Source organism: Rattus norvegicus, chromosome 1 (assembly GCF_036323735.1).
Source record: "Rattus norvegicus strain BN/NHsdMcwi chromosome 1, GRCr8, whole genome shotgun sequence".
Taxonomy (NCBI): domain Eukaryota; kingdom Metazoa; phylum Chordata; class Mammalia; order Rodentia; family Muridae; genus Rattus; species Rattus norvegicus.
The window spans coordinates 165,739,253-165,764,862 of NC_086019.1; the positions used below are offsets into that span (position 1 = coordinate 165,739,253).

General features: G+C 45.6%; 1 protein-coding gene and 1 long non-coding RNA gene across 13 annotated transcripts in view; one reads left to right on the top strand and one right to left on the bottom strand.

Annotated features, from left to right (window-relative positions):
• Numa1 (nuclear mitotic apparatus protein 1) overlaps positions 1–25,610 on the top strand; it is a 74,956-nt gene that overhangs the window by 29,360 nt on the left and 19,986 nt on the right. For all 12 annotated transcript variants that reach the window (XM_063262821.1, XM_039113343.2, XM_039113350.2 and 9 more), the window contains exons 2-9: positions 5,799–5,872; positions 13,786–13,871; positions 20,650–20,729; positions 21,692–21,774; positions 22,658–22,738; positions 23,278–23,365; positions 24,731–24,848; positions 25,208–25,365. In XM_063262821.1, the coding sequence (XP_063118891.1) occupies positions 5,831–5,872; positions 13,786–13,871; positions 20,650–20,729; positions 21,692–21,774; positions 22,658–22,738; positions 23,278–23,365; positions 24,731–24,848; positions 25,208–25,365 (736 nt within the window). In that variant the 5' untranslated portion in view covers positions 5,799–5,830. The remainder of the gene's footprint in view (positions 1–5,798; positions 5,873–13,785; positions 13,872–20,649; positions 20,730–21,691; positions 21,775–22,657; positions 22,739–23,277; positions 23,366–24,730; positions 24,849–25,207; positions 25,366–25,610) is intronic.
• LOC134483764 (uncharacterized) lies at positions 17,957–24,734 on the bottom strand. The gene is made up of 2 exons (XR_010060726.1): positions 24,334–24,734; positions 17,957–24,246 (listed from the first exon to the last, which is right to left on the bottom strand). It is a non-coding gene; the product is annotated as an uncharacterized LOC134483764 (long non-coding RNA).

Consider the following 25,610-nt stretch of genomic DNA (forward strand, 5'->3'; position numbering starts at 1 on the left):
CGTTTTTTTTTTTTTTTGTTCAAAAAATGGACGAGAGGGTGGGGTGGTTCATCCCTCTCACCTCCCTTTGCTGCGCCATCCTTAAAGGGGAGGGAGAGGAAAGGGAGAGCAAGTAAACGCTGAGAAACAGGCGCTGGCCGCAGAGCTTGCCAACATCCGGGAGTTGGCGCCTTTCTTTCCCTTCGTAGATGTCAGCGTGTTTTTGTTTGGAGGGAGTAATGCGTGCGCCTTTCCTAGAGCTGTAGATACGGCCCAGTAGAGGGCTTCCCTGTTTCCTTGTGTGGTCCTAGATGTTTCTGCGGTGTTGGACAATGAAAACATGTCCTTTTTGTCAACTGCCAGGGATCTTAGAGTGTGAATGTAGTGGTTGAGGGTAGGTGTTGATGAACTGCCCCAGAGGGCTGCGTATGTGCGCTTGCGCGGGCACTTTATACAGTATCTGCCTGTAGGCCGCAGTCTAGTTCATGATTGCAAGCTTTCTGCTAGCATCTTTCAGATCTTGGCTTTACAGAAAATGGGGAAAAGGAATAGGTATCAGTATTGTTAGCTCTGGATTAACCCCGGTAATGTGAACATAGAGACTAACCTCAACAGAAGCAGATTGTCCTTTAGTTAGAACAGTGAAAGGCAGCAGCCTCGCTCTGGAGTGGAGACTGCAGAGATACGAAGGGCTTGGGGTTTATAGGGCAGAGCAGGGAACTTTTGAAGGCTGGAAATTACATCTGCAGATCTGTACAGCCTCAAAGCTGTGACTACTCAAGGGGGTTAGTGTTTGGACTGTCTTGTTAGGAGTTTCCCAGTTCCTAGATGTCATGTGCCTATCGTCCTTACTTTTGGCAGTTTCTCAGTCCTCCTGAGGTTTTTGGGTCATCAACTAACAATTTACCTTCTCCCCTTTTTTGAGACAAGGGTCTTGATCATGAGACCTTACCTGCCCTAGAACTCAGAGCCATCTTCCTGCCTCAGCCTTTCAAAGTGCCCTAGAGGTATGAGTCACCAAGGACAACTAGTACTCATCCTTCGAGAAACAACAGAATGTGGGTTTTCCTGAAGTCTCTTCATTCTTTTCCAGACTCTCAGGACTTTGAGTCAAAAATCTAGGTTACAGAGAGAGTGGTGTGTGTGAAGAGGGAGAGGCCTGAGGGACTAAGTGTCTTAGAGCAAGCAGAGAATTCATCCGGTAATTTCACTTGCTTCTGAGTTCAGAAATGCTGAGAAACAATTGACTTGTCCACATAGCCTACTCAGGGCTTTTCCCAACAACAGAGAAAAGACAATACTTTTCTTGGCTTTTTTTCTCTCTCTCTTCTTTTGGTATGAATGGTGGTGGCGCATGCCTTCAATCCCTGCACTTGGGAGGCAGAGGCAGGCAGATCTCTGAGTTTGAGGCCAGCCTGGTCTACAGAGTGAGTGAGTTTTAGGATAATCGGGTCTATACAGAGAAACCTGTTTTGAAAAAAACTAAAGGAAAACCATTCCAAAACAACTCAGTCCTATTTTAAGCCAGAGGATACACCAGCAAGACAGTTCCTTTTGTTGTTTGGGATTTTTTTTTTTTTTTTTTTTTGGTTCTTTTTTTCGGAGCTGGGGACCGAACCCAGGGCCTTGCGCTTCCTAGGTAAGCGCTCTACCACTGAGCTAAATCCCCAGCCCCTGTTGTTTGGGATTTTATTTTTGTTTGTGTAGGTTTTTTTTTTTTTTGGAGAAATGATATCACTGTGTCACTCTGACTGGCCTGGAAGTTGGTGTGTGGACCAAGCTGGCCTCAAACTCAACAAAGATGTACCTGCCTCTGCTTTCTGAGGGTATGAACCACTACACCTGGTTTTATTGTTGTTAAGACTGGGTACAAGCAATCCTCCTGTCTCCACCTCCAGTGTATAGTGAATAAACATTTTATCAAGGTAGCACACCAGGTAAGAGCCAAGACACAGATTGTTTGCCTGCGTTTCTTGATATATGCCTCCCAGAGGAACTCCCAACATCAGTGTTCAGTCCACCAGAGCAGAAGTTGCTCAGGTGAAGGAGAGGGTATCTATTTTAGGGAGTGGTGCAAGAGCCTGGAATTTTCACAGCCGGAGCAGGTTAAGTGATGGTTAGGTTTTTCCTGAGCTCCGGTGTACAGATGCGGCGGCCATTTTCTTACCTGTGAGTCCCTATACCTTTGGAATCTTTGAGTTGGGCCTGGGGTGAATTTGAGGACTGATACCTTGAGGTGGAAGCCCGTATGGCCCTAAAACTCTGGGAGTAGGAGCAATAAAAGAATGAGGGTTTGGTGCTGGCAGGGGCTCCTAAGTTGAGAGTTCAAACAGGTTAGTAGCTAAGACCAAAGTTCACTTTGGTGTTATCTTGAGGTGAGGTGGTGGTGTTCAGGCGGTTAGCTGTTAAGAGGGAGCTGGAGCCCAGACTAAGCAGTGGAATATGGGAGGAAGGAGTTCAGCTGCCTCACAGACCCTCTGGCATATCACCTACAACTACAATTGTTTTCAGAAGAGACCCCAGAGCTGAGCAACCTGACCCTGTCTCTGGCCTGGCTCTTGCATCTAGCAGGTGGTTTACATTGCCTCAGCCCTCATAGGAAACCGTGACTGGTCTTAACCCCTTCCGATCCACAGTGTGTGCACTGATGGCAGTGGATTCTTGATGTCACTCTCCTTGTCCTAACATCTTTTGTGCCTGCCTGCCTGCCTGCCTTCCTTCGTTTTTTGAGACAAAAATTTCTCTGTGTAACCCTTAGCTGTCCTGGAATTTAGTCTGTAGACCAGGCTGGCCTCTAACTTACAGAGATCCCCCTGCCTCTGCCCCCTGACTGCTGGGATTAAAGGTGTGCACCACTACTACCCGGTTTATAGAGGATATTCTCTAAGTGTGGAAATTGGTCATGATATAGGGAATTATGTAATGGCAGCTTGGAAAGTGTAAAGAGGACAGAGGGGACAATAAATATGCAAGGTCACTGCTTTTCTGTCTTCCTTGGAATGGGGAAAAGAGAGGGTCCTTTATCACCTTTGGATTGTGGGTACATTTCATTTTCAAAGAGTCAAGTATGCGGGAACTCGGAGGTTCAGGGTCCTGGCATACCATCTGGATTTTGTTGTTCTTGTTTTTCAGTGAGTGTGTACATGCCTGGTCAGAGTGAGTTGGGGTGGGTCTCAGATCTTTGTGTGAAATGGCTCACAGAAGGCTACCATTGCAGGGAATCTGTTTTTCCATCACCATCACCCAGTCTTCTGGGTGGGGCCTGCCTCAAATTTCAGGGGGAGGGTGGAGAGGATGGTGCTCTGGCTGAGAGCCCTTGGCTGCTATGCCGAAGTCCTCTTAAAGCGACAGTCCCAGTACTGAGCACTGTCTGCCATTGGTTTCAATCAGTTACAGAAGCCAGCATTACCTGTGGCCATGTCTTCCTAAAGCTGCACTCTGGTGTCTTGAGGAAGTGCTCTTTGTGACCCTTGATGACAAGATCTTTCAGAAGTTTCTAGTGTTGAGTATTGGATTCCTAATTTCTGTACCTGAGGATCTCAGAGAAACTCATTTGACCTTAATGCAAGATTTTTTGAGCAGTGAACTATTTTTAGGTAGGTTTTTCTGGGGAGGACACCAGGGGTTTTGTAAATTTTGCCTGAGATGAAAGAAAGAGGTTGCTTAGGCCTCAGGTGATTTTTAGCAGCATAGCTGTAGAATCTTTGAGTAGGGAAGATTTATTTCCTGTTGTGGGTGAAATTCTGAGTAGTGGGGATTACCGAGGAGGTCTAAGCTACATTTGGCTTGTTACTGAAGACTGCAAAGACTTTTCCCCTCCAGTTCTGGGAACTGGACCCAGGACCTTACACAGTTAGATAAGCATTTCACACAGCTGTAAAAACTCCAACCTGAACACCCAGTCTGAGCTGTTGACTATTGCCAACTTCATCCTACAGGCTAAGTGTGGTCTCTCAAGCTATAGGCTGGCCAGCTACACACACACAAAGCCTAATTTCAGTGCACTGGTTGAGATCATCGTGGACTGGTCCCAAGGGCTGGGCAGTCAGTCCATGCCCACAGACAGGCACAAGGAAATCATCCAGTACTGAGGAACACATATCTGCCCTTCTGAGGAAACCTTACCTGTGCCCAAAGACTACAGAAATTGGCTCATTTCTCAGTCTGTGTCACTGATAAGACAGCTGATAGTTATTACATTGGGGTTTGCAGGGTCAGGAAGTAGTTAGTTATAATTAGTATTTACTTAGAGTTAACATTTAATTATTTTCTTTTATTAGTGACTTAGGTGTGTTTAATTTTATACCCTTCTTAAAAAAAAAACCCTCAAAGGCAATGATGTCACTGTCTTCTGTTTCCCATGTAGCTTCCAGAACAGGAAAAACAAGTAGACTAGGAAAAGACTTTCTTGGTTGTTTGATGAGTAGAGCACACTTGGATAGGAGGTTCCAAGGCATGATGGGAAGTATATTACCAGAGTATGGATCTCTTCTTTATTACTTGACTTAGTGCCTTATTGTCACAAAATGGTCTTTTTTATTCCCAGTACTTTGTGTTCGGAAAGTACTTAGCAGCTGTTGGTTCTGCTGACCTTACTTTTTTTTTTTTTTTTTTCCTTTTTTTCTTTTTTTCAGAGCTGGGGACCGAACCCAGGGCCTTGCGGTTGCTAGGCAAGTGCTCTACCACTGAGCTAAATCCCCAACCCCTGACCTTACTTTTTATAGACGTAATATTTGTAGGACTGTACATGTGAAAAGCCTTTCCATTCTTGCTCATATTTCTAGAGTAGTGGCTTAGAGAGCAGTTGTGCAGGAGGCGACAGTTGTGTTCATGGAGGTTGTGGGAGTTATGGGGGTTGATAAGAAGTATTGGGAAATACTTACCCAAGTCTGTGATCCCATGGGTCTGATCTGTTGGCAGGCAAATGGCAGGTTCCCAGGGGCATAGGGAATTGGGGGTAAGAATACTGAGACAAGTGCCTGATCTTATATTAAATGTTCCCTGGGGGTGGGGGTGCTTGGGCTCAGCGGGTAAAGTTCTTACTGCCCAAGTATGTGAGCCTGAGTTCAGATCTCCAGTACCTGCTGGTGCTGGTGCTATGGTCTGTCTAATCCCAGTTGTGGGAAGGCAGAGGCAGGAAGATCTCCAGGTTCATGGACTTGATTGTAAAGCAGAACCAGAAATTGACCTTTTTATTTAAGAACAGAAATAATTTATGTGTTGATTAACTGCTATGTGCCAGGTACTGTGCGTTACTATGGTAAGGTAAGGTTTGTATGGATCCACTTTGCAGATTAAGTGGTCGAAAAGAGGTTATGTTAATTGTCTAAAGTCACATGATCATGGTCTCATGGTATCAGTATTCAGACCCTGGTTGTTTTTCAGAACCATGACTGTTCCTTGTTGAAGGCTACCATGTCCCAAAGAGCAGAACACAGACCAAGTTTGAATATTGTGTTTTCCATAACTGGGTGATGATGAGCATTTAGCTAAGTACAAGATTCTTTGCAGTAAACCCTGACAATCTAAGCGTTAGACTAATTTATGCATGTACTTTGCAGTCTCAAAATTTCTGTGCTGTGGTAGTGGATTGAGTGCTAGTGATTTGTTGATGTATTCAGAGCTGGTAAATGGAGCTGCTTTTCTTGTATTTATTGACCAGAGATCTCGATATATATATTTTTTTTTTTGGTTCTTTTTTTCGGAGCTGGGGACCGAACCCAGGGCCTTGCGCTTCCTAGGTAAGCGCTCTACCACTGAGCTAAATCCCCAGCCCCGAGATCTCGATATATTAACCATGCTTTTTCTCTTGGGTCTAGGTGGGTTGGAGTGACTGGCTGGAATCACAAAGATGACACTCCATGCCACCCGCGCATCTACTCTCCTCTCTTGGGTAAGTAGCTAGCTAGCTTGCTTTCTCTTCTCTTCTCTTCTCTTCTCTTCTCTTCTCTTCTCTTCTCTTCTCTTCTCTTCTCTTCTTTTCTTCCTTCCTTCCTTCCTTTCTTCCTTTCTTTCTTTCTTTCTTTCTCCTCTCCTCCCCTCCCCTCCCCTCTCCTCTCCTCTCCTCTCCTCTCCTTTCCTTTCCTTTCCTTTCTTTCTAAGATATGCAGCAGAAAAGCATTCTATAAGCCAGAGCTCTGTAAAGTCTTCTCATTTGCAGACCAGGTAACTTTTCATAAAGATACTGCTGCATATCATATAGCTCAATGCAGGCTTCTCGCAGATATTCCTTTTGGTCATGGAACAGGACATTGAGACATTGTGCGTGCGAACCCAGTCTCATCTGTTCTGTGTGCTTTTCTTTTTTGTGTGTGACATGGTCTCACTATGTAGCTAGGCTTACCTGGCCTGGAGCTAAGCTCTTCCTGCCTCTGCCTCTGCCTCTGCCTCTGCCTCTCTGCCTCTCTGCCTCTCTGCCTCTCTGCCTCTCTGCCTCTCTGCCTCTCTGCCCCTCTGCCCCTCTGCCTCTCTGCCCCTCTGCCCCTCTGCCCCTCTGCCCCTCTGCCCCTCTGCCCCTCTGCCCCTCTGCCCCTCTGCCCCTCTGCCCCTCTGCCCCTCTGCCTCTGCCCCTCTGCCTCTGCCTCTGCCTCTCTGCCCCTCTGCCCCTCTGCCCCTCTGCCCCTCTGCCTCAAGTGCTGGTATCAAAGGTGGGCACTACCACACCAGGGCACTACCACACCAGGGCACTACCACACCAGGCTGCATACTTTTCTGACTAAAGGAGTGACTGTTAACCTTGATGGTCCACGTTGGCAGGAGCTTTGGTCTTCAAAGACCTAACCTTTGGACAACAATGTCTTCCTCATTGTCTTTATTATGTTTCTGTCTGCCCCCATTGCTCTGTTTCTTCCTTCTCCCCTTTTTAAAAATGAAGGTGGATATTTTATGTGTTCCCTTATTGTTGCTTCACTGAGTAAAAATAGTGGCAGCCAAATGTAGTGTATTGTAAATTGAAGACAGTATTGTCCCTCACCTGACACTGTACAATACACACTGAGTTCCGAGTGGGAAGGTAATTAAGTCTTTCCCTAAATCCAGAAGTGGATGTAAATGATTTACAATATTACACGAGACTTAGAGCATTGTTATCCAGCAATACAGAATTTTTGTAACTACTTTTTATAATAGATATTCTCAAATCTTTTGAATATTCTCACTTAATTGCCTAGTCTCCAGTTATATAGGAAGGGTGTACACTGTGTTTATTATCTGCATCCGTTAGGAAGGGAGACTTTTCCAGTAGCAGTATTAAGTTTTCTATCAGTATTGCTAAAAGTTACTTAAAATCTCCTACCTACCATTAATTTAAGACAACACTGGAGCAAGTTGCTTTGCACAGGTTTATTTAGGACGCCATGTTCAGTTCTCCGTGTAATTCATGTGTTTTTCAGCGTGTTTCATTACTCAGTTCACTTAGTTCTGAAAGGTTGCTCCATTTTCTTGATCTGCCATTTTCATAGCAGGATTTGTTGATGATCTCAGGTTTTTCTGCAATTGCTTCGTTGACTTTTCCCGATAGAGGAGAGTAGAGTTCACTGGCCGCCTTCACACCACCCAAAGTGACTCTAGACTAGATAGAAGACTAGCTTTAAAAAAAAGGTTGATTTATTATTAGGGATAGAAAGAGGAGAGATGGCTCAGCAGTTAAAAGCATTTGCTGCTGCTCTTGCAGAGGACCTCGGTTTGGTTCTCAACCAGTCAGATGGTGACTCACAACTTTCTGTAACTCCAGTTCTAGGGGATTTAATGTCTTTTGTCTCAGCTATTGCATGCATCTCGTGCACCTACGTACAAGAGGCAAAACACTCGTGAATTAATTTTATGATAGCAGCTTGAAATAGGGTTTTGTTATGTGAGGAAAAAATGGTATAAAATATACAGGTAATAGAGCTGGAGAGATGGCTCCTAGATAAAGCATAAACATGAGTCCTCAGAACCTTTGTAAAGTCAAGCCTGTTAGCCTGTGTCTTTAATCCCAGTGCACCTGAGGCAAGGTGTGAGGTAGGGGTGAGAATTCCCAAAGCTCAAAATCCAGCCAGCTTGGTCTACGTAGCTGTGAACAGGGATAACAATAGACACTCACTCTCAACCAAGTTGGTGAGGATTGATATTAGAAGTTGTCCTCTGACTTAACACATATACCATGTACTATTCGTGTGTGCACATGCACACACACACCATATACATACACACATATATGCAATCACACACAAAACACATGCATGTACTTGATAATTAAAGCTGTCATTTAAAGAATTATCCAGAGTACCAGTTACAGTAATCACTGCATTACAGAGGGCCAGAGTTCAGTCCTACTACAATATCAGGCAGCGTATAAATTTGCTTATAAATATATAAATCACTGAAAATAAATAAAACCTTTCACCAACAACATTTTAATAATTCACTTTCAGCGTTTTTATGACTTTTTTCTTCTTGAAACAGTGTTGGCAATGAGAACCAGGCCTAGTGGTTTGCCTAGAAACCCAGTTCTAGGGTCTCTGGTGCCCTCTGACCTCAGAGGACACTTGATAAACATAAAGTCATGGAGGTACACATTCATGCACATAATAAATAAATCTTAAAAGTGAAATAATTATCTCCCGGGAAAGACTAGAAGAGAAAAACCTTGTCAGTGCTGAGACTGTAGTTGAGTATTAAGCAAATGTGAAACTCCCCTCCAAAAGCTAATTTTGTCAAGGCTCTGTAGAGGTGTAGCTTCCTGCTAGGTGTTTGTCTGCATTCACTAGGCCTGTTTACCGTCGCCAGCACTGTTTTCAGAAAAATAAAGGTAATCGTAAAAATGCTGAAAATCAATGTACTGAGTGTTGTTGGTGAAAGGTTATATATCTTTTCTTCTAAAATTTCGGTGATTTATATTTTGTTTTACCTAAAGTGTAGTTTGGACTCCTTTGTAAATAGTAGGTGGGGTAAGTTGTTGCAGACCAGCAATGCTTGAGTTACCCAGTGAGCTGTGTCCTCACTGATGTTTGTGCTCTGCCTAGGGATGGAAGACCTCAGCTTCTTTTTTTATTTTGTTTTTTAAGACAGGGTTCTCTGTGTAGCCCTGGCTGTCCTAGAACTCGCTCTGTAGACCAGGTTGGCCTCAGACTCACTTGAGGTCTACCTGCCTCTGTCTCACAAGTGCTGGGATTAAAGGTGTGTGTCACCAGTGCTGTTTGTCTGAGCCTCAACTGCTTTCCCTTTGAATGGCTTTCTATCCTACAGCAAATAACCCCAGAATAAAACGTTCTCATTTTTATAAAGGAAGCTATTTCTAGAATATTAAAAAGCAACATTTTTACATTGAAATCTGTTTTGTGAGTTTACATTTCTTTACATGAAGCTGTTCATCAAGGTAAACCTGTCTGAGTTTGCCCCTCTCAGCAGGAGACTTAGCTGTAGGAAAAAGGCCTGATTTTTTTTTTTTTAACTTTTTATTGATTCTTGGTGAGTTTCCCATCAAGCACCCCAGTCTCACTCATCTTCCTGTCCCCTCATATCCTTTCCTCCTTGCAACCTCCCTCTGAATAAAAACACACAAAACAAAAATAACAAAAACAAAGCATAAAACCCACCTTATCGTGGAAGCTGTACTGTGTCATGGGGTTCCCACAGTACAGCCCTTTCCCACACATCTTCATTTGCAAATGTTCCATTGGTTGGATTCAAGACCTCTAGCTTCTGTGACACCATTGATACTGGATCCTCTTCAGGACTCCTGTAGTTGCCCTGTGTCATAGAGATCCTGCGGCTTTGGAGCAGCAGGTCTGGCCCTTTAAGACACCCTACCCATTTACTGATGATATAGAATTTACCGTGGGCCATCTCAGAGCCCTGGATCTGGCCCTGAGCAGTAGCAGAGCTGGTCAGCCCAATGGCTTTCTCTTCTCCACACTGCCAGAGTGAGCTCTCCAGCACTTGGCCACCCAGTGCTACCATCAGCAGGAGGTAGGGACAGCTCTTTTGCTATCATGCCCAGAGGCCACCTCACGGGCACCATGCCTTCAGAGCCAGTTTTACTGTGCTGCCCAGGTGAGGTGCAAGGCCCAGTCTCTTGATTGCTGCCACTAAAGGAGCAGAGCTAGCTCTCCTGCTCTCACGACCTCAGGGCCAGCTCTCCCAGCTACTGCAGGTGCTAATGGGGAAAGGAGGAGAGGGCATCACTCCTGCACTCGTGCCACCTCATGCCAGAAGAGTGCAGGTCAGCTCTCCGAGGTTTTCACCTCAGGGCTGGCTCACCTGCACCCCTTAACCAGGGCCAGCCTTACTGTGCTGTGCAGGCAAGGACCAGGGCTAGCACTCTTACTCTCATGACCCTAGGGCCAGCTCTCCCAACTGCCACAGGTAGCAAAGGGTACGTACATCACCTCACACCAGATGAGTGAGTGAGGGCCAGCTCTTTCATGCTCTTGCCCTTGGGTTGGCTCACCTGATGAGCCCTGACCAGAGTCATCTTTTCTGTGCTGTCCAGGTGAGGTTCAAGGCTAGCTCTCCCAAGCTCCTGACCCTGTTGGTAGCTATCCTGACTGCCAGAGGTGGCAAGGGGCAGGGGGCATCACCTCTGCACTTGTGCCAACCCATGACAGACGAGTGTCGATGTCAGCTCTCCCACACACATGCCCTCAGGACCGGCTCACCAGGCCCATCAGGCTCAGCTCCACTGTGCTGTCTGCTGGAGGCGCAGGACTCACTCTCTCGAGAGTACTGCCAGTGTTTAGAGATGGGGCCAGCTCTCTATAGCACCAGTTTCTGCTAGCCTGAATGGACCTTAGGGATTCATAAACCTTATTCATCAAACATGTTCCTTATCTAAAAACGTCTTCTTAGAAGCTTGTTAAATGTAGTTAGCAGAGACAAAAGTCATGGTTGGGGACAGAGCAAACCCCAGGAGAGAACTGGGAGACAGGTGGGGAGACAGTCAGGGCCGGAGCAAGGAAACGGGAGGGATTCAGAGGGTGTGTGTTGCTGTGTTGATAAGAATTTCAACCCTGTGTCCTGGGTGGACTGTGTCAGAGATGCTCAGGGTCAGTGGCGGATGTCCCTCCTCCACACGATGGGACTTCCAAAAAGGTTTAGAGAGGCTGCCTGGTACCAGCACAGTTTTGTGCTAGACTCCATGAGCAAGTAGGGAGAGCAGGCGGCTCTACTGACTCAGAAGAGGTCAGTGGTTATAGTAGGTGAAGGGGAAACAGCTGAAGAGGTGCACTTTGAAATTTGGGGTTGAATATGGTGGGTGGCAGGAGCCCTCGGAAGTGATCTGACCTGGGAGGGTCAGAAATCAGCAGTTTGATTCAGCCTGGAGAGGCAGGATCTGCTGGAGGATTAAGTGTCCCTCCCAGGTTTCAGGCACCAAATGTAAGTGATGGCACAGAGAAACTACGAAACCAGACCACTCTGTGGGCAGAAAGAAAGATTTATTGGGGACCAACTTCCAAGGTCATTAGAATTTCTATTGCTGTGAAGAGACACCATGAATACAGCAAATCTTATAAAGGAAAACATTTCATTGGTGCTGGTTGCAGTTGAGAGATTTAGTCCGTTGTTATCATAGAGCATGGTGACACGCAGGCAGACATGGTTTTAGAGAAGAAGCTGAGATTCTACATCTTGATCCACAGGCAGCAGCAAAAGAAGTACTGAAACACACTTCCTCCAGTAAGGCCACACCTCCTCCAGAAAGACCACACCTCTTAATAGTGCAACTCCCTATGGTCCTGTGGGGCCATGTTAATTCAAACCATCACAGCCATCGATCTGTAGGGTTGGGATCCGAGAGGAGAGCAAATGGCAGATGAGCAAGCAGATTTTCTATGGCAGTCATCAGGGTGAGGTCTGAACTGATAAGGCTTTCCAGAAGTAGGCACCCTCACCAGAGGTTGCAGCTTTCTCCCAGACTTTTGGAGAATTAATGGTGGTTTCTTGCCCACAGAAACATCTTAAAAGATCTGATTTTCTAGTAAGCAGGAACCATTCTTTAAGCTTATTTACACAATAATAATCTTTCTGTTGAGGCACTGCTCTTAGGGAGAAAGAGATGGCAGAGACGGGTGGTCTGGGGCTTCTGGACCTGACGTGAGCTGCCTGATGTGGGTGGGTGCTGGGAGTCACTCAGGTCCTCCAGAGTCACCTTTGAGCCATCTTTTCCAGACCCCTATTTTAATTTTTTTTTTTTTTTTTGGTTCTTTTTTTCGGATCTGGGGACCGAACCCAGGGCCTTGCGCTTCCTAGGCAAGCGCTCTACCACTGAGCTAAATCCCCAACCCCTAATTTTTTAAAATTTAATTCCTTTTTATATGTATAGTTTTTGTTTTTTGCCCGTATGCATGTGTCTGCACCACAGGTTTGCCTGGTGCCTGAGGAGGTCAGAATAGGATGTCGGGTTATCTAGGACTGGAGTTTACAGATGTGGTGAGCTGCCATCCCCTTCAGCAGCCTTTTATGACCTTAAGATGTGTGTGTATGAGAGCTAGGATCTGCTGCGTAGCCCATGCTATCCTGAATGCCAGTGATCCTTCTTTCTCAGCTTCCCAGAAGCTGAGATTATAGGCATGTACTGACTTTTTTTTTTAAAGATTTTTATTTATTTTACGTATGTGAGTACACTGTAGAGTGAGTACACTATAGCTGTCTTCAGACACACTAGAAGAAGGTTTCAAATCCCATTACAGATGGTTGTGAGCCACCATGTGGTTGTTGGGAATTGAACTCAGGACCTCTGGAAGAGCAGTCGGAGCTCTTAACCACTGAGCCATCTCTCCAGCCTCTACTGTGCTGACTTAACCTACAGCTTCAAACATTTTTTAGACATTTATTTTGTATGTGCATGAGTGCCTGTGTGTGTAGAGTCAGAAGACAGCTTACAGTAGTTGGTTTTTTTTTCTGTTGTGTTGGACCTGGAGATTGAACTCAGATTGTCAGGCTTGGCAGCAAGCTCCTTTACCTACTGAGCCCTCTGACTGGATCTCACTAGTGTTCTTTAAAGATCACATTTATAAATAGTAGATCCTAGTTGGTTTCACATAACCACTTTCTGAAATTGTTAGAAATAGCCTAATTTCTAAGTGATCCTTCTCTTCTTCCCCTCTTTGTGCTAGGGATGTAGTTAATTAGCAGGGGGTAGAGGTAAATATGAGCCCGGGTGCCTGTGGAATTAACTTATGGACTTTGCTATAGAAGCTGTAAATGCTGTTGAATATCTTGTGTACTTTAAATATTTGTGTGTGACCCGTGATGAATTTTGTAGTGTTAAAAAGAACAGGCAGTTGGATCATAATGAGAACTTTTCCTTCTGGGTTCTTCTTTTTAAAAACAACTTATTTTGTTCTTTCATTGTTTCTTCTTCTTCCCTCCATACTAAAGTGTGTGTTTGCAAACAATTATTAGTTTTACACTTGTTTATTAGTTTCATGAGTACACACATGCACAAATGGAGGTCAGTACAAAGCAGAAAGAGAGGCCTGGTCTCCTCCTTGTGGGTGCAGTTACCTGCCAAGTCTTGTTGCTAGACGTAGGTCTTCCCATGCACTGAGTGTGCTCCAGGATCTCAGGGAACTCTCCTAGCGGACTCTTACTGGTGAAAACCTGATACTCGGTTTGTCTCAGGCGACTGTATGGATGGGTACACTCACTGGCGGATGAGTGGGTGTAGATTAAGAATCTTGGAGGTCTGGTATAGAGTGCACTTGCAACCCCAGCACTGGGGAAGCTAGAGTATTAGTTGATGCCAGCATCTGGGGGATGCTGTAAACTGTGCCCTCCTGGCATTTTAAGTCATCTCACCAGACTATTTCGTTTGGGTCGTAGGTGAACAGTCTGCATGTTGCTGACCCAGTGGAGACAGTGCTGCAGCTCCAGGACTGCAGCATCTTCATCAAGATTATTAACAGCATGTGAGTATGTGTTCTCCAAATCTCAGCCAGTGGCGGGGACTGCATCTACATGTTTGGTGGGCTCTGACCAGAAAACCAGGTGGGGTTGGGAGATTAGAAGGGTAAGTGGGCTCAAAGATGAGCACCTTGACCACCTTGACCTTACCTTTCTAGGCTCTGAGGTTTTAGTCTTGTCCTAGCCTTACACTGGCACAGAAGGCTCTTCAAAGCTTCTCGTGCTTCAAGGCACAATTCCAAGAGACTACCCCTAAGGATTTCCAATCTTCCTCTCTCAAAAGTAGTCTTTTGTAAGCCTCTTTCACTTCTGCCTTCCTATCTCATTACAGAAGGGGTGTGTGTGTGTGTGTGTGTGTGTGTGTGTGTGTGTGTGTGTGTGTGAATATGGATGCTTGTGTACCACAGCATTGATGGGGAGGTCAGAGGATAACTTTCAGGAGTTGGTTCTCTCCTCCACTCAGGGTTCTAGGGCTATCAGGCTTGTGTGTCTACTGCTCTTTGCCTACTGAGTCTTCTCACTGGCCCAGCCAGATGTGTTTAAGTGGCTAAGGCCTGAGTGGTTTTATGTTATGAAATTTGGTGTTAGGAGTAGGAATATCTTACAGGGTTTTAAGCACCTTCTGGTTCTGACCTGTTTTCCTTTGAAGGAAAGCACCTGTGGCCCAAATACTTCCGCTTTCTTACCCAGCTACTGGACATTTCAGCAATACATTGAATTCCTTTTTCTCCTTGGTGCTGACTTATGTCAGGTCACTGCCACCCTCCACACCCCCTACTCCTCTTCTTCCTCCTATTCCTCCTTCTCCCCCTTCTCCTCCTCCTTTCTTCCTTCCCCCTTTTCCTCCCCTTCTCTTCTCCCTTCTCTTCCTCCTCTTCCTCCACTATTTCTCCTTCTCACCCTCTCCCTTCTTCCTCTTCCTCCTCTTCCTCCCTTATTTCTCCCCCTCCCCTTCCTCTTCCTCCTCCTTTCTTCCTTCCCGCTTTTCCTCCCTCCTTTGTTTTTTCCAGAGAGGGTTTTCCTGTGTTTGCTGGCTGGCCTAGAACTTGCTCTGTAGACCAGTTTGCCCTCAAACGCAGATTTCACCCGACTGTGCTTCCAGAGTGCTGGTTAAAGACATGCACCACCCAATTTTTTTTTTTTTTAAAGAAAACTTCATCTGCCTGTAGTGCTTCAGTGATTCTCCATTTCTAGCAGATGGAAATCCAAAATGGTGGAGGCTTGGTTTGTTTGTATTTTGGGTTTGGTTTTTGTTCTTTCTCTCTTCTTTCTCCTCCCTTCACCACCTTGAGACAGGGTCTCATGTAGCTCTAGCCCCAGCTGACTATGTATCAAAAAATGATCTTGAATGATCTCCCAGGTGCTAGGATTATAGACATTTGCTATCATGCCTGACTAAAATCTTTACCCTAATGGTAAAGACTATTTATTAAGCTAGGTGTGGTGACATGTTCTGTCATCCCAGCTGCTTGAGAAGCTGAAGCAGGAGAATTGCTGGTGAGTATGAATAACAAACAGAAGAGGAGAAACCTTTAAACAGGGCATGGTGGCACACACCTTTAGTCCCAGTGCTCTGGGGCAGAGGCAGGTGGATCTCTGAGATGGAGGCCAGCCTGGTGGCATAGCTCCAAGAGAGGTAGCGGTGGGGACCCTGTCTCCTCCCATCCCCAGCTTTTGTCAGCAACCTAGCTAATTCTTTCTCCCTCGATTTGTTTCCTCGATTTGGAATTCTTTTCTCGTCCCATTATTTGGATCCTGGAGAAAGCACTGAGTGCTGGTTTTGTTCATTGTCTCGGTGTTGCTTTAGTTTATAGCCTTTCTTGTGGCCACACAATGGCACGTAGATGCTCTTTGCTTTTGCAAGGGTGCCTCACACAGGCAAGGTTACACACCACCTATAAAGTAGCAGTTTGCAGCTTCTTAAAAACTGTTAGATTCAGAGGGCAGGAGAGGGAGTTCAGTAAGGGTACTTGTTGAACAGACCCCAGCACTCATGTAACCCAGATGCCCTGCAAATGCCTTTAACTTCAATTTTGTGGATCCAAGGCTGCTCCTAACCTCTATTTGCACACAGGTACATGCTCTTGCATAAATTTGTTCATACACTTACACACGTATATATAATCACATAAAATAAGTCTTTAAAAATTTTATTTTTGGACTAGAGAGATGGCTCAGAGGTTAAGAGCTCTGGTTGCTTTTCCAGAGGACAAGGGTTCAATTTCTAGCACACACATGACAGCTCACAGCTATCTGTAACTCAGTTCCAGGGGATCTGGTACCCTTACACAGACATGCATGTGGGCAAAACATCAGTGCACTTAAGAATAAATGAATCTTGGGGCTGGGGATTTAGCTCAGTGGTAGAGTGCTTACCTAGGAAGCGCAAGGCCCTGGGTTCGGTCCCCAGCTCCAAAAAAAAAAAAAAAAAAGAATAAATGAATCTTTAAGTACGTACATCCATCTGTCCATCCATCCATGTCTGTCTGTCTGTCTGTCTGTCTGTCTGTCTATCTATCTATCTAATGTATGTATATTTTATATATACATATACATATAAATATGTATACTAAAAATACTATTTTCAAGCAATAATAAAGTGGTTGAAATTTGTCAGGAGTGGTGAATAAATCTATTAGTCTGGCAATACCTACCCTACTATTTAATTTTACCATCACTAAAAGACAGGCAACCAGATAAATAAATGCTCTTTGTGTTGTAATATACATTAGGGTGAGTGTGTGCTATTTTGAATTCAGAATAGATACAGAATGTTTTGCTTTTGAAAAACTGAATTTCTGGGTTAGAGACTTCTCAGCGAGTGAGAGCTTTGTCTGGTTGATCTTCCAAAGAAACTGGGCTCAGTTCTCAGCACTCACATGGCGGCTCACATTCCTATAACTCTAATTCCAGGGGATTTGATGTTTTTTTTTCTGTCTCAGCTGGCACGAGTCACTCAGGGTGCATAGGCATACATGCAGGGAAAACACCCATACACACACAAAAAAGCTTATTTTGAAAAAGGAAAGATAGGGGCTGGGGATTTAGCTCAGTGGTAGAGCGCTTACCTAGGAAGCGCAAGGCCCTGGGTTCGGTCCCCAGCTCCGAAAAAAAAAAAGAACCAAAAAAAAAAAGAAAAAGGAAAGATAAATTTCCTTGACTTGTTTGCAAAAGCAATAGGTGGTCCACGTTGTATAACTTCTCCTGGGAAGACGCACAGAAATGGCCAAGTATCTCAGATAGGGTGCTGGCAGCAGGCCAAAAAGCCATCTGTACCAGTCTGCTGTGGTGCGCCCAGGAGTGTACCAGTTACTTACGGGAGCACAAGTGACTCAGGCAGTTACACCTCCCAAGGTTCATGCTGGAATGGGTGACAGACAACGTTGCCAAAGTGGCTCTTTGGAGGTCTGTGCACAGTTTGCCAGGGTCTTCAGGAAGTGTCTCTTCTCCACTCCTGCAGTTGTTTGCTGCTTATATGACTGGTAGGAAGTGCCTTGTTGGCGAGCTTCCTGAGTTTCTTCTGACTTTTCTAAGCCTCATGAGCATCCCTCCTCTCTTCCAGAGGAATGTTTGTGAGGAAGTTCCTACTCCACTGTCCAGAAGCAAGGATGTGGATTTATCCTTGCTTAAGCCACTCTGGGTTTATTCCTGGAGGAAATTTTTTCAAAGAGAAATTCAGTACCCATTTTCTATTATAGAGTGCTGCCAGTTAGCCTTAGACTACCAGACACTGAGATCTCATGTTAGGCTTGACCTCCATGTCAGATACAAGAAGACACAGCAGTTCCTTTGGGAAACAGGATGCTGTCGCTGCTGCCCTTCGGATAGTCCTACTGGTGCTGCTGTAAATCAGGAGGTTTGTTCTTCAGACAGGGAGTGCAGATTGGCAGGCCCCTGGGCGCTTCTGTTTGTTTGTTCATTAATGGGAAAATGCACTGGCATCGGCTCCTGAGGATTTTCTTCTTTGTTTTTCTATTTGTTCAGTCTAAAGGGACAAGGTGGTTCTCTCTCTGATAGCTTTGAGACTTGAGCGGCAAAATTTACTGTAATAGCCTGATTATTATTATTTCTTCTTTCCTTCTCCCTTTACTTTCTTTTCTTTTCTTTTCTTTTTTTTTTTTTTTTTTTTTTTTTTTTTTTTGAGACAGGGTCTCACTATGTAGCCTTTTCTGGCCTGGAACTAACTATGTAGACCACATGAAGATCCATCCACCTGCCTCTGCCACCCAAGTGCTGGGAGAAAAGCTGTACACTCAACTTGACTTTTTCCCTCCCTTAGGGGCATGGTATTTGTCTTACTATGTTGACCTCTCCTCTCTGTCCTTCAAGTACTGAGTCACCGTGGATGTCCTGGATGCACACTAGATGCCTTCCTTTCTATCAGCAGCCAGAGTGGGCAGGCGGTTCTAAGTGGTACCACTGCATGGTTATGTGAGCTCTGTAGAATGCTTGTGAGAGGGTGATGGAAGTTAGCTGTCATTCTAGACAGCTTCCTTCCTGATAGCTTAGAGATGTGAGCAGTCTGGGATGGGCTCTAGGAAAGTGGTTCTCAGTCTGTGGGTTGTGACCACTTTGGGGTTGGTGAACCACCCTTTCATAGGACTCGTATGAGATATCTTATATATTATATAATCATATCATAATTCATAATAGTAGCAAAGTTATAGTTATGTAGTCTCAATGAAAATAGTTTTCGGATGGAGGTCACCACAATATGAGGAACTGTATTACAGGGACATAGCATCAGGATAGTTGAACCATGGCTCCAGGACAGTTCCGTATTGATTTACTTATGCCAGGGGCAGTATTAAGAGTTTTATGGTCTTAGTTATGGTTTACTGCTATGAACAGATACCACGACCAAGGCAAGTCAGCTGCAGCATGAGGTACAACCTTGGCTACTTCTAGACACAGCTTCTTTGTGCTCTCATTAAACACTTCCCAGAAGATTTCACCTCAGTGATGCTGGTCTCTTTTTAATCACCGCTTATTTCTTAGCCCCAGCTAACTAGCATCAGTGTCCCAGTAGTCATTTCTGTTCGTGACTCTAAAGCCAGAGCCACATGGTGAAGCTTCTGAGTTCTGTTCTTGCTGGGGCCGGAACATGGCCCCCTTGTTCTATTACATTATCACCAGCTTTGTGTTTTCCAACGCCTTCACTGCCTAAGCTTGGCTGTCCTGGAACTTGTTCCGTAGACTGACTTTGAGCTCAGAGGTCTGCAGGCCTGACTCCTAAGCACTGGGATTAAACATGTGCTCCACCAAGCCTGTGCTTAAGTTTTCTTTGCCTAGAATTTGCTCTGTTCTATGCTGGCCTTGAACTCAGAGATCTGATTGACTTTGCCTCCTGGGATTAAAGGCTTGTATTATCATGCCTGGACCTAAACTTAGCTGAGTGGGGTCTTGCCCCAATGTCCCCACTCCCTTAATGTAATAGCCTTGAACACAGGATTCAGCTCCATTTCAGTTCCTGGTGCCCCTTTAATCTTGAACCATACATTTTCCATTGTCCTTTCTCAGCTCGCTCCTTTTCATTAGAATGCTCTTCATAAGCACAGTAGTAACCACCCAACAGAAGTTACACCAGGCTGTTACTCTTTAGACAAAAAGCAGCCAGCCACATTCTTCACCAAAATACCACAAAAACAGTTTCTATGCCATATACTGAGATTCTTCTCCACTGAAACAAACCTCTTGGGCCAGGTCTTGCACCCTTCAAATCACTCTCAGCAACAAAGTCTTCCAACAAAGTCCTACTAGGATTGCCCATTAAGCCCCACTTAAAGGATTCCACTGCTTTCCAAATCCAAAGCCCCATAACGGCCACATTCTTCTAAACAAAAGCATGGTCAGGCCTATCACAGCAATACTCCAGTTCCTGGTACCAACTTTTGTCTTAGAGTTTTATTGCAGTGAACAGACACCATGACCAATGCAAGTTTTGTAAAGGACAACATTTAATTGGGGCTGGCTTACAGGTTGAGAGGCTCAGTCCATTATCATCAAGGCAGGAGCATGGCAGTGCCAGGCAGATGTGAGGCTGGAGAAGCTAAGTTAACATTTCTTGTTCTGAAGGCAGCTAGGAGAAAATTCGCTTCTAGGCAACTAGAACGTTGGTCTTAAAGTTCATGCCCACAGTGACACACCTACTCCAACAATGGCACACATCCTAGTAGTGCCACTCCCTGGGCCAAACATGTACAAACCATCACACTCTCTCCCTTGTTTCTTTTCGCTTTTATGCGTTGGTTGTTGGATAGTTTGAGGAAGAATGATTGTTCCTTAGTACCACCTCTTAGAGTCTTCAGCCATTTCTGTCTGTGCCTACTGTAGAGTGTGAGAACTTTGTACTGTCATTTCAGAGCCTTGGCTTCACCCATTTTGTTTCCGACTTTGGCCCTGTTGTCTCTTTCCATGGTCCTCTCCCACTTTACTTTTAGCCATGTTTCCCGTGTTTTCTGACATGTTAGAGTTGAGCCACTCTAGGCAGTTTAACATAGCTTCCCATTTATTTGTGCCATTTCCTCCCAGCTTTCTCACAAAACTTTGTTGTATTGCAAGTGGCTTGTCAGAGTGCCATATTTTATAGAAGAATCTTGTGCTTGAAGGCTGCATTTCTTACCCACCATACATTTTCATCAGAGTAAAGTAGTGTTTTTGAGTCTTCTTCACTGCCTCCAGGCCTAGAACAGACTGGGCCTGAAGGGGAGGGAGGCTGTAGGGAAACAGGAGGCAAAAATGGCGGGTTCTCTTGTCCTAATGGTTGCTTTTTGTTTGTTTTAGCCATGACACTAAAGAGGGGCAACAAATCCTACAGCAGCCACTGCCGGAAAGACTAGACTTTGTTTGCAGTTTTCTACAGAGTAAGTATATTAACTAGCTGGTCAGCTCCAGCTCCTGGGACCTGGGAACTCAGTCATGGGTGTCTGGCTTCAGGAAGGTTTAGAGTCCCCAACTCTAGCAGAAAGACAGATAGCTGTGTCAGCCTCCCTGAATCTTGAGGTGCCTCCACCACCAGCTTATTTTTAAGGAAAATGTCTCTTCAGTCCTAGAGTCCATGTCAGGTCCAGATAGATCAGACAATTGATAACACTGTGATCCTCCCTATTTTGAAGAGAAAGGAAAGAAAGGCTTCATATTAACTTTGTAAGAAAATTCCTTTCCTTTGCAAGAAAAATAGTATTCTTAGGTAATTGCTTACATAGGAGGTAAAGGTGCAGAGGCCATTTTTTATTAAACACATAGGTTCTCTGTGTATTGTGCTCATCTGGTTAGTAGAAGGATTAAATAAGAATGCTTGTGGAACTTGGGGCACAGTGCACGTCAGCTTCCACTCCCTGGTCATTTTTGTATCACAGAATTGTCATCTTTAACGTTGAACAGCTTGCCTGCCATTTCTACCTCAAGAGATTATCTACTGTGAAATGGCTCTGGCAGCATAAGGGCACAGTGTCCTCAGTTTCTCTTACTGGACTCACTTGTAGACCTTCTCTTCAGACTTAGCTGAGACAGGGCTCTAGAATGATCTCAAATCTCTGGCTCCTTCCTTCAGGCTCTGGGAGAGAGCCAATGAGCTGACAGGTACGTGTAGATAACTCTCAACCAGAGTTATCATTGCTGATGCCCTAGCGGCTTTTCTTCTAATACTCAAGTGGAGCACAAGCTGTCCCACAGTAGAGCTGACTTCAGGTGGAAATATGGGGCAGGTGACGAGAGTTAGGAGTAAGGGGCCCTCTGCCTGGTAGTCTCCTTGGAGACTGTGCTTCTGTTTCTGAAGCTGAGAAGTTTTGAGAGTTTATTGTTTGCTATATGGCTGTCATTGCAGAAAATCGGAAGCATCCTTCATCTACACAATGCCTGGTATCTGTGCAGAAAGTGATGGAGGGCTCCGAGATGGAACTGGCCAAGGTACCTGTGGGGTTCCAGACTTGGGTGGCAGAGACCTAGAGGAGTGCTGAGTGCTTTCTTTCTGGGACTCTTCAAATGTGGAGGCAAGGCCAGCCAGTTGGTTGATTCAGAGGCCATTTTTGTCTAAGGATTCTGTAAGCCTGTGATCTTGGACAAACGACTCGACTTGACCACACTGCTACCCACGATGGAGGGTTGGTCCTCACTCAGTGGTCATCGTGTTTTTCTTTCAAGCTTAGTTGACTTCATTTCCTCTGCTGGGTGCTGGTCTGTAGAGATAGTCCTTAGTTTTATGCTCATGATTCCTTAAGTTGAGGAATTCGACTGTGTAGAAATTGTGACACCTGTCTTTCTGCACTGTGAGCATCAGTTGAATTGAATTTATTTGTTTTATTATTGTTGTTATCGTCATCTCAGAAACAAGGTTTCTCTGTGTAGCTCTGGTTGTCCTAGACCTCATTTTATAGACCAGGCTGACTTCAAACTCAGATCCACTGCCTTTGCCTCCCAAGTGCTGGGATTAAGTTGTGAGTCACCACTGCCTTGTGAGCCCTTGGATTTATTTTGGAAAAAATGTTGTCTCCCATTTTAAAGACTTCTTTTATGTGCATTGGTGCTTTGCCTGCGGGCGTGTCTATGTGAGGGTGAGGATGACGATCTGGAAGGGGGGAGTTGTCATGTGGTTGCAGGGACTGAACCTGGTTCTCTAGGAGAGTAGCCAGTGCTCTCACCACTGCGCCATCTCTCTGCCTGCGGTTATGAAGGGTGGTGGCTTGGCCTGCGAATGGGAACTTGTGAAAGAGACTGACTCAGAGCAGCTCTGAGTTGGGAGCATTAGAAAGAGACCTGTCACTCAGTCACTGTGCCTTCGTTTGCCTTCTAGATGGTAATGCTATTTTTATATCACTCCACCATGAGCTCCAGAAACCCCCGGGACTGGGAGCAGTTTGAATATGGGGTTCAGGTAGGCTTTTGTGCTTTCGTCTCACTTGCCAGCCCAGCCTGGGCTTCCCTCACCCAAATGTTTCCCTTTAAAATTTATTATTCTTTAAAAATTATTATTCTCTAAAAAGGTAATATTTGTAATATTGTTTAAAAAGCAAAAGGAGAAAATGTTTAAATGCGAAGAAGGAAATGACATTGCTGGTACTGTCATTCCCAGACTGTTCAGTACACATGCTTTGAATTGTCCTGTATTTGGAGACAGTGTAGGATTTGCAGCCTTTGGGTGTGTGTCCCTATGTGCCTTCTTGCCACGCCACTTGGTTTTTCCTCTGCCAGGGGTTATTTGCAAGAAGTCAGCAAAGTTATCCGTAAAAACTTTCCGGGAGGGAAGAGCACGTAGAGCCAGCGTGTTTTGGGCAGGCCGTGCAGCTTCAGCTTTATGGGTTAAGAGGGACCCAGCAGGCCCTGGGGTTAGCACTGCTGGGATAGGTCCCGAGCCCTCCCATCAGTGTCGTCTCCGGCTCCACAGTGATGTCCTTTTCTCTCTCTGTGGCATAGGCTGAGTTGGCTGTCATCCTGAAGTTTATGCTGGATCACGAGGATTCACCTAACCTTACTGAGGACTTGGAGAATTTCTTGGAGAAAGGTGAGTAGGGCCACTTGTGAAGATCCACTCTATCTGAGCAGAGGACTGCTAGGATCCTCTGACCTCAGCGTGGCACAGTCATGTGTGATGCAGGGTGATTTCTGAGCCGCGTGCTCACCTTAGACCACCTGGAGTGACTCCACGCTGCCTGAGAGTAGCTCTCAGATGCTTGTGACTGATCCTGATCTCATCTGCATTCAGTGACCTTGACTCCTACTTCTCATATTGCTCTGTGTGCTTTTTTACTTGTCTTTATTTTGCTCTATTTTATCTTCTATGTATGGGTGTTTTGACTGCATGTATGTCTGAACACTAGGTGTGTGCCTGGTGCCCCCAGAGGCCAGAAGTGGGCATTGGTTCCCCTGGAACTGGAGTAACAACTTACAATTGTAAGCCCTTATGTGGATGATGGGAATTGAACTTGGGTCTGCTTGAACTGCTAAGCTGTCTCTCCATACTCTTGTTTTGTCTTTTAAACTGTAGGCTTAGAAGTTGACGTTAAACATCTTTTGGAAACCTTGAAAAAGGTTTCCCTTCGTGCACCTCGTGTTCTAGGTGGGAGTCAGGTACATAAACCCAGTAAGCCTAAGTACCGGGAGTAAGTGAAGACATGCCAAGTGTCTCACAGGGTGAGAGTTCGCCATGTGTCATGAGCAGGTCAGCTGCTGCTACTGGGACTCTGAGGCCATAGTTATGGGCAAGCTCTCTTCTAGCTGTTGAATTTGGGATTCTACTTGTTCAGGTTCATGAGATGAGGATGTTAAGAATGGGAGTCTAGAATGCAAGGACGTTCTCTGGGTCAGATGCAGATTTGCAGGTCAGCTTGTCAGTCATTGAATATGCAGGCACTGTGGGCGGAGCAAAGAGGGCCCATCAAATCTCTGGGGAGGGAGAGAAGAGGGGTGGTTAGAGGTGGTAAAGTCCTAAGAAAGCGGTCATGGGAACCAAGAGAAGAGATTATTTTATACCTTAGTGATATGAGAGCTGGGGGTGGAAAAGTTCCACAGAAGATGGTGGCACCAACACAGGCTCTTAGGGTCTTTGGCAGACTTGGTGCTGGGCTCTCCTGGTGCCTCTGCAGCATTGACAATAGGACCTGTTCCAGTTTCTCAGTATGAGGGGAACTGCCTCACTCTACCGTGCTCTTTAGAATACTTTCCTCTGAGGAAGTGGAAACCCTGTATCTGGATTTTAGTTAACGACCTTGGTCTCATGGGTCAGGCTCTGCCTGGGAACTGCCTCTTCAGTTTGCATGTGTCCTTGCAGTCACACTTACTAAGGTAGTGTGTCTGTTATGAGAAGGTGAGGAGCTGCTCACCCCCTGACTAACCATTCTTGGTTTGTCTGTCTGCTTCTTACCTGTAGTTCCTTCCACCTACCCCAGCACCCTCTCTGAAGAGCTTTCTCCACCCAGCCACCAGGCCAAGAGGAAGATTCGCTTCCTAGAAATACAGAGGATTGCTTCATCTTCCAGTGAGAACAAGTATGTCCTGGGCCTAGGTTGGTGGCTTCACATCCTTCTAGTTGGTCCTTGTATTCTGGAGGCTAAGCTGTTAGGCAGACTTGGGATCTGTCATAAGTTAGCTCTCTCTCAAGAGCAGAGCAGTTCCCCGTTTATGGAAATCCCTTCCTCTTTGGAAAATACATGTTTGCATTCCTAAGCCAGGAAATTGAGCATGGAGGAGGGAAAAGAAAAGGTTCTCTGGGTCATGTACCAAGACATGAGGTAGCATGGCATGTAGGCCCAGGCACATTGGCCTCCTAAGCCAGTGTTCATTACGGCCACTGGTGCTACCCCGTTTCTACCTGCCCTGGCGTCTTTACCATCTCCTCCTTCCTTAGCTTCCTCTCAGGGTCTCCATCCTCCCCTGTGGGCGACATCCTGCAGACCCCACAGTTCCAGATGAGGCGACTGAAGAAGCAGCTGGCAGATGAGAGGAACAACAGGGATGAGCTGGAGCTAGAGCTGTCTGAGAGCCTCAAGCTCCTCACCGAGAAGGGTAGGTACTGTCGAGTGCGTGGGCACTGGTGAAGGGGAGCGTTTGGGATTTACATCGGGGAAGCCCTGTGACAGCTTGGCTTGCTATGGTGTCCCTTCTGTTGACAGTGGAGTGTCAAGCTGTCACAAATGTCAGTCTGACCTTGTAGACCCCGGGTTTAGTTTCTGTCCCATGCCCTTTTGCCGTGGCTCGGATGCTGTGCCTCCTCTGCTCTCTTCTGTCCCTGGACCTTTGCTGACTGTGTC